General features: G+C 35.9%; 1 protein-coding gene across 2 annotated transcripts in view; it reads right to left on the reverse strand.

Moving 5' to 3' along the window:
- The window catches only part of WWC2 (WW and C2 domain containing 2), a 252848-nt gene that overhangs the window by 92239 nt on the left and 146074 nt on the right, over positions 1-14535 (reverse strand). For both annotated transcript variants that reach the window (XM_074228913.1, XM_074228914.1), the window contains exon 5: positions 5426-5505. In XM_074228913.1, coding sequence (XP_074085014.1) covers positions 5426-5505 — 80 coding nt within the window. The remainder of the gene's footprint in view (positions 1-5425; positions 5506-14535) is intronic.

The following is a 14535-nucleotide window of genomic DNA, read 5'->3' on the forward strand; positions in this document are numbered from 1 at the left end:
TAACTAAGTTTGGTTTATTATTCCTCCTATTTCCTGCTTAATAGCTTTGGGATACGTTTCCTTGGTTGGATCTCCTGCCATGCTTTCTGAAACTGCTTTGTGCTGTATTAAGACATAATTCAACTCATGGTCTTCCACTTATGTTCTTCATTAGGATTTAAAAATAAGTTTATATTCTAAATTAGTTTTTCTATTTGATTGACATCTCCCTTCACATAGCAAGAAGATCACTCATTTGCTAGCTAAGACATTTCTAAATTCTTTCAGTCTACTTATAACAACTTTTGGCTGATGTGGGTAAACTCCTTAGGAAATAATGATAGTCTGTGTCAATATCTGTTCCAGTTCCTATTTTCCAACATCAAGCACTGTTTATATAGGTTAATTTATGGGTACTCTTTAACTGCACACCTTGTCATAGTGGTATCGCTTCTCTGATAGGGCAACTAAATATCACAGTGGATAGAGTTGAATTAGGAAGACTCATTTGCCTGAGTTCAAACTTCAGACACTTACTATATGTGTGTATGTGTTCCTGGACAAATCATTTCCCCTTATTTGCCTCAGTTTTTTCATATGTAAAATGATCTGGAGAAGGAAATAGCAAGCAGTATCTTTGCCAGGATGACCCCAAATGTGTTCACGAGTCAGACACAACTAAATTGATAATGATCATTGTTCCAATAAATCAATCATCTGAACATTCACCCAGAAATTATTCAAGAATGAATTACATGCACATAAATATTCTTGTTAAAATATAAGCAAATATGTTTTTATTTTATTAGATATTTACTCACCAAGTCCTGTGCCTCCTAACTCAATTCTCAAAAGAAATTCCTGATATGTCTATATAAATATGGTAAACTTTTAACACTTCACTTTATTTATTTTATTATTTCTGAGTCACAGTCTCCAAAATCTTTTCCCCTGACCTTTCCTTTTCTCACTGTTACCTTGAAGTCCCTGGATTTTAATGAGTGGATTTAACATGGAGTGGATGGGGTGGGGGTTGATACTGAATTTTTTTAATTTCTTGAGCTCTTCATTCTTTGCAACAAAAATTGGTTTATAATCTGCAATTATTTTCATGTGTTTTTTTTTTAATACATATCATGAACACTATTAAGTGACTGCCAAATGTCACTATGAAAAGATGGGGCCTTTTTGCCTTTCAGCATTTGGAAAAAAACAACATTATTCACCTCTTCCAGGAGAAGCTGTGAGCCGTATTTCTCCTTCGATGTGGCTACAACTTCCTTTTCTTTTCTAGTTTCATTTAAGCTAAGAATGTTAAGACTGTTTTAATGAACTCATCCTGTATCATGTCCACTTATAGTTTTTGGTCAACAATTAAGTAAAAGTTTATAGATAACTATGTATTAATATCCTTTGTATCCTTTCCTACATTTTGGCACTGTCACTGGAGAAGTGGAAGGGGCTATGGAGGATTACGAGCTTAATGGTGATGAGTATTTGTCTACTGTCCTAGGCTCTAGACTGGTCCTTGAAAATCAGATAAAGTTTTGTCTCTAGAAATTCATCAAAAGGCTTCTCAGTAGGGGAGAACCCACTAGAGTTTGCATTCTACTAACTTTAGAGAATGTGAGGCATTTAGAGTAGAGCTTTGTGTAGAGGTTGCTTTTAGCATAAGACAGAAAAATACAACTCTAGATTGTTGTATAACCACCATACCAGAAAAATCAAGTGTCCATTTCCTATACAATGCCAGTGGAGCAAGGGAGGAAAAAACAGCTTTGCCACATTGTTTGGTTTCATCTAGAGTTAATTCTATATTGCTGCTCTATAGAGTAAAAAATATTTCTGGGGCTTTCCTTAAATTGAAAATAATGAAATAGTAAGGACAACTTCCAAACCCTCCCATATATTAGCTCTCAAATAAAATGAAAGCATTAAAGAACACCAAAATTCTAAAACCAACAAAAATAATATAGTATTTAAAACACTGAAAAGTCCTTAATGAGTTACTATCTTTTCACAAAGATCCTTTCAAGTCAACAATCTCTTGATTTCTCTAAGACATCTATGCTTTAATAGTTCCAAGGCACACTGACAATGGGGGTTCTAACTGAATGACCAGGTAGTATGTATGTTACATGGCAACACATTACTTTGTATAGTGTTGCACATTCCAAATGAACCTGCATATAATTAAGATGGACAAAAAGGTCTCTGACATAAGATATCATATCTTTCAGGTTTCAGCTAATGGGATTAGATCCATTCCAAAGTGACTGCCTGAATTTCCACAAATGTCCATTGTTTTCCTATGGTATGCTGTTGACAGATTCTCAAACATGCCTTGGATTCCTCTAAAAATTGCTTGCAAGCAAGCTGCTTTAAAACAATACCTCATTGTGGCATTAATATAATAAAAACAGCATGTTTGGCTAACCTTTAATCCTAAAACTGTGGTATGAGTTGTTGTTGTTGTTTTAAAACAGAATTGGGCTTGTGTGTGGTCAATGACAGCTAATTTATGGATAAACCTATGAGGGCAATTACCCCTTCACTTTCTAACCACATCCACAAATTTATAGTGGTTTTTCTCCTGACCCAAAACTCTTATTTTAGAAATTAAACATTTTTCAATCAACTCCAACATATATTGAGGCAAATTAATTTTGAACTAAACTTCTTTCTATTCAATAACAGGGATACAGTTGGGAGGGGGCTCTGATGAGAAAACTTGTTTTGAACTCTTATTGTCCTCAAAACTTTCTTCTACTCATGGCTACCAGACAGACTATAATCAGACATTGCAATTTGTAAGAGGTAAGGAGGCATCTAAAACCTCAAACTAATCTGATCTCCAGATTATTTCACTTAGTCTTAGTGATTTTTTTGATTGTTCTTCAGTCTGACTGGTTTGAGACCATACTTGTAGGTCATAATGAAACCACAGAGTTTTGGGGAATGAAGCACCAATGTACTCATGAAAGCCTTAGATGAAATGGGGAAAAGAGGCCAGGAGATATGTATGTAGACACAAGCCAATGTCCATGTATAGACCAGTAGTTATTGAGATGCCAGAAAAATAGAACAAATGATCAACCCTATATGATATCTGACATTTTTCCATTTAGAACAATCGGTGTATGCTTTTCTTTGAAGTTAGCATGATACCAAAGAACCACAACAAGAGTTCAAAACACTTCTTAGGCAGATCTTGGAAAATGTTGCTTTGGGAATCCCCTGAGGACACATTCTAGTACCTGATAAAGATTTGGATAGGCTAACAAAAACCATTCTGGTTCCTGAGTGCATCAGAGGTACCCTTCTGAGCTTATAGGGCTGAAACTGAGGAGATGCCTTAGAGCAGATTAGTATTCTCAGGCAGGATGTGATAGAAAGATGTATGAGGGTATAGTAGAAATATCCTGTTCTTGGCCCAAGTTTATGGAATCTCCCTGAACTTGGAATCACAGAAATTTATTAGAATGGTTATTTCCTCTAAACATCTTTTCTAAAAGACAAATGATCACTTAACTTGCATGAAGAAACCTCTATTATGGAGTAATTGATTACCCTCCCAAGGCAGGCCATCACTCCACTTCTGCCTAGCTCTAATTGTGAGGAAGCTTTTCCTTTCATCATGTCTAAGTCAGATCCTCAGCAGCTTTCACCTACTATGCCTTAATCAGCATTCTCAGACCAAACAGAATAAGTCAGTTTCCCAAAGGCTTTAACATTCTGAATAACTCTTTGATCCAGCAATAATATCACTGTTAGGTCTATATTCCAAAGGCATTTTAAAGAAAAAAGAGAAAAGGGCCTATTTATACAAGAAAGAATGTTTATAGCAAATCTAAGAGTTGGCAATTGAGAGGATTCTCCTCAGTCGGCAAATAACTGAACAAGCTACATGGTATGTGGTTGTGGTGAAGGACTACTGTGCCAAAGGAAATGATAGGCAGGATGATTTTAGAAAAATCTGAAATGACTTGCATGAATTATTACAACGTGAAGTGAGCAGAACCAGAAGAATGTTGTCTATATGAACAGCAATACTATTTGATGAAAAATTCCATGATTTTTCTCAGCAATACAAAGATTCTCAAGACAGTGGCAGGGGCAAGGAATGGGACTAAGTGATGAAATATGCTCTCTGCCTCCAGAGAAAGAACTGTTACTGCCTGAATATAGACTGAAACATGCTATTTTAACTTTCTTTTTTATTAACTAAATCCTTTTATTTGAGCCTTATTATACAAAATTATTAATAAAGAAATGTTTTACATGATTGTACATGTATAACCTAAATCTGATTGCTTATTATTTCAGGTGGGGTAAAGGGTAGGAGAGAGGGAAGAATAGAATTTCAAAGAATTTCAAAACTTTTTTAAAAAATGCTAAAAAATATTTTAATATGTAGAAGAAAATAAAATACTATATATTAAAAAAAGAAAGAAAATAAATTTTATTTCATTTGCTTTTTCTACTTCTGGAATTAGATAAAAATGAAAGAAAGAAAGAATAAGTCTGTCCCCTCTTTCCCACAAGGGACCTTCAAACACTTGAAAGCTGCTATCATATTCCCCCATCAATAGACTAAAGACCTCAAATTTGTTCAAATGACCTATTTTTGACATAGGTTCTATTCCCCCCCATCCATTATAACTTCATCATCATTCCTACAGATGCATCTTAGCTTGCTCATGTTTTTCAAATGTGGCACTTCTAAAAGCTAAAACAAAAAAGAGCTAGTACGAGCACATTACTGGCAGATACTTAACCACGGGCTAGCCAAAAGGGGAAAAAATGTACACAAAACACACTTTCCAATTTAATATAAATTATTAACAATTTTCCCATCACTTTCTCAAGTCCAAAAAATCAACCAAACTATGAGTAAAGCCCTCATTCATAGTACTTGTCAATTTCTAAGGTCTAAAGGTTCAAAATGAAAATTGGACAGCTGACTTTCTGGTTCCACCTAGCTACCTGTACACTATGACCCGTCTAATTACAGCCTTACATCACATCAGCTTTTCTACGATGGTTCCATATTATATTGATTATTCATATTGAGCTTTCAGTCTACAGAAATGTCTGGATCTATTTGTGAACATAAAAACAGCACTTTTCATTTACAACCCTATTAAATTTCAACTTCTAAAATTCCACTCATCATTCTAGGGCACTGAGACTCAGGGTCTTTTGTCTGTCATCTAGCATGTTAGCTGTCCCTCCAAGCTGTATATGCTGTATCCCACCACTCCCCTAAAATAAATGTCTTGAAGTCAAAGACATGAGGTCATTGATGTCTTTTGTATCATGACCAAGTAGCACTGTACCTTACATAGATTAGTCATTTAATGTATGTTGAATTGAACCTCCACAGATATTTTAGCCAAGGGGCTTGTGATGCATTCAAGTTAATTTCAAATATTTTTATACTCACTGTTGCAGTGTTTCAAAGCCTTGTTCTTTATATAGTAATTCTTGCTTCATCTGTGAGAGTTCCCTCTTCAGTTTTTTAACCTTTTGTGAGAAAAATCAGGTAGAAATAATTTACTTGAAAGTACTTTTAAGTTTATTTAGTACAGTTTTCTGATTTTACAGATGAGGATACCAAGGTTTAGGATGTTTAAGTGACTTGCCTAGATGACATTTGGTCAACAGAAGACCTGTATTTGAAGACCCTGGCCTGACTCTCAGATCAATCGCTGGACTTTCTACCACTCCATTCTGGTTTGTAACATATGGATCCATAAGAGGCATTAGTATCAAAATTTCAAAAAGAAATGAAATGGTTCAACATTAGTAATATCAAGTCATTTCATTTTGGTCAACTACTAAATTTCTTCATAAAATGGTCAAAGATAGCTCATTTTGAAGTATTAAATTGTATTATGAAGCATCTCATATACACACACAGGCACATTCACTTTTGCTGTTCTGAACTGAATAAAATTCAGTTCACTTGCTATTTAATTCCAAATGTAGGACACTGTGATGGGAAACCATCAAAACTAGTAAGACAATAGTCTAATCTCTCAGGGACTTCATTGGGTGATAGAGGAAATAAGACATATATTCAACTACATCTCAAGGTAGAGGGGTGGACAGTGACATAAAGGAAGCATGAGAAATGTGCTACAAGTCTGATGAAAGGGGTGATATTTAACCTTGAAGGATCTATAGCATTGACAAGTTGGGAATGAGCAGAATTGTGAGGTGGTAGAGATGTTTTCATACCACAGAAGGATAATTATTATTTAAAGAGGCATTGACAATAAACAGTTCAGATCATGTTATTTTCCTTTCAAATTTTGGATTTTTTGGTATTTCTATGAAATAATCCATTGTTACTTTTCTTCAGGAAACCATTAGTCAGTTGAAAAAAAAATTTAAAGGAAACTAAAATCGTATTAAAAGTAATGAACACTATTGGTTCAAAAGTAAAGATCCTGAAGCAAATTCCCTTTCTCTCAGAAAAGAGGTGAGGGATGATGGATGTCAAAAATTGCATAGGGATTCTGGGTGGAGGAGAGAGAGAATAAACAATACTGGAGAAATGAGTACAATATAAAATCAAAAATATTTCAGTATAATTTTTATAAAGCATTTTTTAAAAAAATAGTTAATTTTTTATGTGGCAAGAGCTGGAAGGATTGAATGACTATAATGGAAAGAAAAATGATATCAATAAAATTCTTTTTAATACAGCCCTCAAAAAACAACTTCTAGTTGAGGTAAACAAGGAAGAATTGAAATAACATTGGCCATTTATTAATCCAAACACTACTTCTTTGGAATTTGTGAGTTGGAAGACTGAAATGGACTGGGTTAAAATTTATATTCACCTATGGGAAAAAAGGAAGACAAAATGAGAAGGCAGGCAATAAACTCAAATTCAAGCAGTCAATAAATATTTATTAAACTTTTACTATGTGCCCTTCCAATTCCAAATCTGATCAGATGATCTATAGAGGGTATACTGTGTATTAAAAGAGCCACTAAAGTGTCCTGAACATAAAAACAACATTAGCAAACCTAGACATAAAGAGGTAATTAGGGTAGAAGTATGTAGGGTGGAATACTTGGGTCAATGGTAATGGGAAGTAGTGAAGTGGAAAAGTCCTACAGGCTAGACAAGGGGCACCAAAAAAAGGGAGAATCAATCATGGAGGAATCAAATACAATACCTATACTTCAAGCTTGGAAAACTAGGTGATTGTGAAGGAATCTAGTGAATTTCTGATGCTGTCAGCTTCAGGTGGACATGTTCTGTGAAGTAGGATATTCATGTTTCAAGTTCTGAAGGCAGGACAGGATTGGAGACAATTTAGTCATTTTGAGAGAAGTGGTAGCAGAAATTATGGAAGGAAACCAGATAGAAAGAAAAAAAAATAGGCCAAGGACAGTAGCTTGGAAAACACCTGCTTTTGAGGGGAACTCACTGAGAAGAAAACTACTACAGAAATTTGTGATCTTTTCTGTATATTTGTAGTATGTTTACTACAGATATACTAGTATACAGATAGTAGTATGCAGATACTACTTTTGGTCTTTTTTTTGGTTGGTTTTTGGTTTTTGCAAGGCAAATGGGGTTAAGTGGCTTGCCCAAAACCACACAGCCAAGTAATTATTAAGTGTCTGAGGTTGGATTTGAACTCAGGTACTCCTGCTCTATCCACTGCACCAACTAGCTGCCCCACTACTTTTGGTCTTGAAAAAGATAATTGAGGTCCTGAGAGGTTAATTAACCTACTAGATTACAAAGGGACTATAAGTCAGTGACTCAAATGGAAATCTTCTGACTCCCAGACCAGTTTGCTATATATATATATAGCAAACTGGTCTGTATATATATTACTGTAAGGTTGCCACTCACACATCCCAATAATGAATGGGAAAATGAGCATGAAAACATAACAGAAACTGGTCAGAGTTTTCTCTCTGTGAACCACTGTACTATTATTTCTCTCCTCAAACATGGATTATTGTTCTTAATCTTCCCTACTTTTCCAGTCCATTATTAATTGCCCTTCTTCAGGACAATCATAAAACATAAATAAAGACATTAGGTCTTGTGTAGCTAACATAGAAACAATGATAGTTCCCCTAGCATTTCGGTTTTAACTATTTTATAAAAAGATTTAGTTTAAAAGTTTACTTATAAAGAACAAAGAAATACCAAAATAGGAATGTGTACTTCTCAGGAGTCCAAATGCCAAAGTCCTTCCACTCAAAGAGTAAACAATATATAAAAGAATAGAGCAACATATAAAATATTTAGCTCCAGAATACACTGCTTCTTCCTTTTAAAATGAAAACCTAGCTGCATAATAGCCTAGAAGTGGTTCTATTACAAAGAGCTATCTTCATTCTGATATTTTCTCCAAAGCATCTAATTTTAATCATCTGCAGTTCATCATCTAATTTTATAGACAAGCTTCTGTGATGTCGCAATATTAATAGCTAGTATGGTACTATGCCAGAAAGACATATTCTTTGACTGTGAGAATATACCGCTTTCTCCAACGACTTCACAAAATAAAATCGACATTTTAAATTTATTTCAAAGTTATTTTTGAAAACTAAAAAGGTAAAGTGATTAAATGTGATATCTATGACAGGAGTTCTTGAGAACTCTCAGACCTACAGTTTCAGTGATTTTAAACAAAGGAGAACCAATGAAAAAAAGGAAAGAAAGACAGAGGAAAAGGAAGGAAAAATGTACTAGTCCCAGATCTCAGGAATTTCATGAGACAGAGAAGAATTGACCTAAGGGTTCACAAAGCAACATTAAAACGATAATGAGCAAAATGGCATTTGACTAATGACTAACTTCACTTTTCACCATTTCTCAACTTGTCTTTCTGGGGTCTGTTTGAGCAAGTCAAAAAGGGCAACTGTCAACTTGCTTGTCAAAATACATCCTTCTCTAGGCTATTCTTATACCCTACAAAAAATATCCAAAGCACTAAACTTCCTTATACCAACAAGTCTTCTTTAAGAAAGACCAGAAGTAAATTCAAGATGGGCCAAAAGTCTAAACAAAATTTTAATTTCATTTTAAAAAAAAATCATGACATCAATAAAATTCTTTTTAATACAGCCCTCAAAAAACAACTCCTACCTGAGGCATATGGGGAAGAATTGAAATAACATTGGACATTTATTAATCTAAACATAACTACTTTGGAATTGGTGATAGTTCTGAAATGGACTGGGTTAAGATTGCATATTTGTGACTTGTGAAGAAATGAAACATATCAGGTAAAAGATGCGATACTGGAGTAGATTAAAAGAGAAAAACATTTATGTAATGAAATGTCAACATGTTTCAAAAGGAAAACAACAGATTAGGGAAATGTGATATATAACTGGTAAAAGCTTAAAATGTGTGAAAATAAATTAATAAAATAAGATCTTATCCAAATTCTACTCAATGAATTATAAAAACATTTATATGTGTATAAGCAGATGTATCATATGTATGCTATTTTCTTTGTGTATGTGGTGTGTGTGTGTGTGTACATGGAAAAATGCACAGTTTCACTAATAGTTTATCAATGTATCAAAGCAGCTGCGAGGTGGAACTGTACATCCAATAACAAAAATAAATAAAAATAATTTTAAAATAGTGTAGGTGGGCCTTGAGCAACAGACATACTTATAGGTTGCTGGTGGTGCTATAAATTGAATTTTTCTGAAGAGCAATTTAGCAATATATAATGGTTACGTACTATTTGTATACCTTTTGATCCAGTATTTTCCAATTTGGGCGCTATATTCCAAAAAAATATGTGAAAAGGGGAAAATTAATTTGTACAAGTAACAGTGTTAGTAAGATAAGAAAATATTAGAAAGACCACCAAATGCTCAACTCCCTAAGACAAAAAGGTCATGATATGCTTTGGTAGAGGGCATTCCTCACAGAGAACTCCATTCACACATAATGAAATCTCAAAGTAAAAACAATTTTTAATGAATTTTTTAAAGCAGGCTTATTAGTTTCTTCTATAAAATAATTCATAAATTCCTTCTTAAATTAACACTGAATGAAACTATTTAATAAATTATATCAATCAATAAACATTTATGAAGAGTCTACTAAATTGCTGGAGATACAAAAAAGAAGCAAAAGATATCCCTGCCCTCAAAAAACTTACAATCTAATGGAAAGCTCTCACTAGGATTCCCAAATTTAATATATTTTCTACAAATTCCTTAGTCTAATGTACTAATTACTTTTTGAGTCTTCTAATGAATAAGGAAGGAAAGGTGATCAATTGTTCTAGACCTCTCTCTCTACAGACTAGATTAATATCACTTGTCCATTTTACATCATCCAGAGCCTCTATGTTGGGAGTTTGGGTGCATTCCTCAACTTCCCTGCTTCAAACACTGCCTCAGTTAAGTGAATCCTATATACTTGGTGCCAAGTCTCTTCCATCCCACCTACTGATCCAATCAATGAAATCTAAACTTTCCAGATCAAGTAAAAAGTGTTTTCATAGACACAGTCTTCTTAATAAACACATGAAGATAAGCAAACAAATTATTACATAATGTACTCCAATTTTTGTTCTCTGGATTTGTCTCAAGTCTGTGAGATCCATTTTCTTTTATTTTGCTGTATATCTGTGGTTGTGTCAGACAAAGCTTTCTATGTGGCCCACAGTGGAAATTAAAATATTAATACTGATAGACTTTTTCACTACTTTCCCCCTTTTCACCCCAGGTAACTGAATAAAGCTCACACATTGTCATTCAAAGGTATGGGAGATTGAGCTCTGTATGTTTCAAATAGAAATGATTTAATATTTACAAATATATATTTCCACATCAATGTTGACTATTTTACAATTTAAGCACCCAAGGGGTGAGCTAGTAAATTTAGGTTCTATATAAAGAAAAATTTCCCAGCAATATAAGGTATGGAAAAATAGAATGAGCTATATTGGTTGGATCTATGTTCTGCCTCTTTTAGGGTTTTCAAGTTGAGGCTGGATTGGACCATTTATTGGACTTGTCTGATGTAATAATAGAAGTGTTTTTTGTTTGTGTATGGCTGGGACTAAGTGACTTCTGAAATTCCTCCCAACTCTGAGATTCTGTGATTTGTGGTTACTTCCAAACACCAGTCATGGCATCATCCATCCATTCCAAAGAATAAAATGGACCAAACAACATGGAATATGGTAATATCTGGTAGAGTTTGGCCAATTTGCACATGTTAAAAAAGGAAATGCTGCATATATCACTATTAAAGGTTAATTAAATATCCTTATATTTATGAAAGAGGTAAACATCTGTTTCAAAATATTTAGTGAAAGAACACAGCCACATGGTCAGTTTCAAAGGTCTGTAACTCTCATATTCATTAAGCCTAGATCTTCAGCTAAGGACTCAAGAAAACCAAGCTGAAATATCTCTAAAAACATCACTTTTCAGTAGGAAGTGACAGTATCTCCACAAGACAGGGTTCCAGAGCAATCCCTATATATAGAAATTTTTCCATTTCTAGCTTCATTATGTTAGTTCTCAGTACCATAGAGTTAACTATTTTTGTGCCTTCTCATAGGCTCCAGGAGATGGATTGCCTGTCCTCTTAAGACAGAGTCCTGCCTGTGAGACTGCTCTGTAAAAATAAATAAATAAAAAGGCATGATTCTACAAAATATCTAACTTTATACAAGTTTCTTAAGCTAACCCATTTTCCTCAAAAGTAAAAAATCTATTACATCTGCCCTTCCCTGCCCTGTCAATCTGCTTAAAAATAAAAGAAATTTGATGTCAAATATTCAAATTTAGAGTTCTGAAATCATTAAGAAAGCAGGACAGGACCAGTCAGACTTATTAAGTCCCCGTCTCTCAGTGATCCCATGGTAGGAAATGTGGACAGTTAAAAGGATGCACAATCCCAGTCTTCTTTAGTTAAACTGACTATTATTTATAAATACCTACACTAAATACTGGGAATAACGGTTTTGGGTTTTTTTTTTTTTTAGGTTTTTGCAAGGCAAATGGGGTTAAGTGGCTTGCCCAAGGCCACACAGCAAGGTAATTATTAACTGTCTGAGACTGGATTTGAACCCAGGTACTCCTGACTCCAAGGCTGGTGCTTTATCCACTGCGCCACCTAGCCTCCCCTAAATACTGGTAATAAAAGAAAGCAAAAACAATCCCTGCCTTCAAGAAGTTCAGAATCTAATGCAAACATGTATATACAAATAAGAAAAAGAAAAAATAATTGGGAGATAATCTCAGAAGCAAGGTAGTAGATATTAAAGATGATCTAGGGGCAGCTAGGTCGTGCAGTGGATAGAGCACAGGCCCTGGAGTTGGGAAGACCTGAGTTCAAATCTGACCGCAGACACTTGTGGATCATGGAGCATGGAGAGGAATAAGAGATGAGAAGACTAAAAAGGTAGAAAAAGTCCAGGTCATAAAGGACTTTTTATTTTTAATCCTGGAAATAATAGGGAGTCACTGGAATAAAGTTAATAAGGGAGCTGACATGGTCAGAACAAAACTTTAGAAAGATCAACTTCACAGCTGAGTGAAAGATAGACTGGAAGCAGGGAGACCAACAGAAGGATATAGCAATGGATCAGACATGAGATGATAAGGGTGTGCACAAGAATAATAATGACAGCATCACAGAGGAGAAGAAAATGTATATATGAGAGATCATGAAAAAGTAGAAATGGCTATTGCCAGGATTTGGCAAGTGATTGGAGATTGGGGGAGGGGAGAAAGGATGTTGAGAAAATGAAGAATATAGGATGAAAGCTTAATTGATTGGGAGCCTAGGACTGGGAAAATGACAGTATTAGGACAGCAATAGTTGGGAAAAAATGAGAGCAGTTTCAGGTATATTGAGTTTAAGATGTCTTCTCAAGCCATAATGATGTAAACACTGAGAATGAAAAAAGAATCAAAATTGTGCCTTCTTTATTTTTGTCCATTATATAATAATTTGTATAAACATTGTCCATTAAGAACAAGTATTTATATTAAGTCATTTTTGCTAAAGATGGAATTAGCTTTTCAATTCATTAAGGTTTCTTAAAGGAAGTGAAATCAGAGACTTGCACACCTGGAAGGCACTTCCTAAGACATCCACTTCAACCTTCTGAAGCATGACACTCCTCTAAAATATTCCCAACAAGTGTTCTTTCCTCCATTAAAAGATTTCTAGGAATTGCTGGTCAAGTCTAGACATGAATGATCCTACCAATTCTATAGTGAGTTAAGATCTGCCCTTCTGCAATTACCACTAGCCTAGAAATTCCACTTTCACAGGATTTAGGATATCATCTAAACAACAAGGCCACCAGCACCCAGGATAGATTTTACATGGAAGATTTTTGGATGAGTTCTATTAGAATTTTTGATCTGGTCAATGACAGAAATATCTCCCTAGATGATTCCAAGTAAAGTAATTTGGTGTAGGGACTTGAAAAAAGTTAAGTCTTGACCTACATTATGATTAAAAAGCTATTTTAGTTTCAGGGGGTGGAGCCAAGATGGCGACATTAAGGGATCGAGTCTTAGGCGCTCTCTGATAAAAACTCATAAACTATGGACTCTAACTAAACTTTCAAGAGACAGAACCCACAAAGGGCCCCAGTGAGGTAGTTCTCCTACTCAAGGTAACGTGGAAAAGAGCAGAAAGGCTCTGCTCCCCGGGGCCGGAGGGGGCAGCCGCCAGAGGGGTGGCCCGCCACAGCCAAAGAACTTCAGCCTCCCGGGCAGCCCCAGGGCGCTGGGAGCCTCAGCTCACAGCAGCGGGGTAGTCACCTGAGCTGCACCCCGGGGAGCACCGGCACAAAGTGGGGGAACGGGGGGGGGGGACCTCTGCCAGAGCGAGCACTGGAGCCCAGCCCTCAGGGCACATAGCCAGCAGCATGGTCTTTCCCCCAGCCCTGATCCAGGAAACAGAAGCAGTTGGAGCTGGTAAGCAGGAGCCCCCAGGGCATGAGCCCATAGAGCTGAGGGAGGGGAATGAAGAGAGAGAGACTGCCTAGCTCTGTCCTCTGCTCCTGGAACAGGACTCTGGGGCTCTGACCACATTCAGATCCTGATCACAGTCTAGCCCCCCCATAGAACAGCAGGCCCCCCCCCACCTCAGCCCCATGGCAGAGGGGGGCGCTTAAGGTCATTCACAGACCAGGAGGGAGGACAGAGACTCACACACTGAGACCCTTGTGGGAGTGTCCCAAAAGCTCAGGAAGCACCCCCAAAACAGGCTTAGGCTGGGAAAATGAACAAAGAAACAAGAGGAAGAACATTGAGAAATATTTTGCATATGAGCCCAAGAAGGATCAAAATACTCAGTCTGAAGATGAGGAAGCACAAGCTCCTGCATCTAAAGACTCCAAGAAAAACAGAAATTGGGCTCAGGCTATGATAGAGCTCAAAAAAGACTTTGAAAATCAAATGAGAGAGTTAGAAGAAAAATTGGGAAAAGAAAGGAGAGAGATGCAGGAAAAACATGAAAATGAAGTCAGCAGCTTAGTCAAGGAAATCCAAAAAAATGCTGAAGAAAATAGC

This window comes from Macrotis lagotis, chromosome 3 (genome assembly GCF_037893015.1).
Source record: "Macrotis lagotis isolate mMagLag1 chromosome 3, bilby.v1.9.chrom.fasta, whole genome shotgun sequence".
In the NCBI taxonomy this organism is placed as follows: domain Eukaryota; kingdom Metazoa; phylum Chordata; class Mammalia; order Peramelemorphia; family Peramelidae; genus Macrotis; species Macrotis lagotis.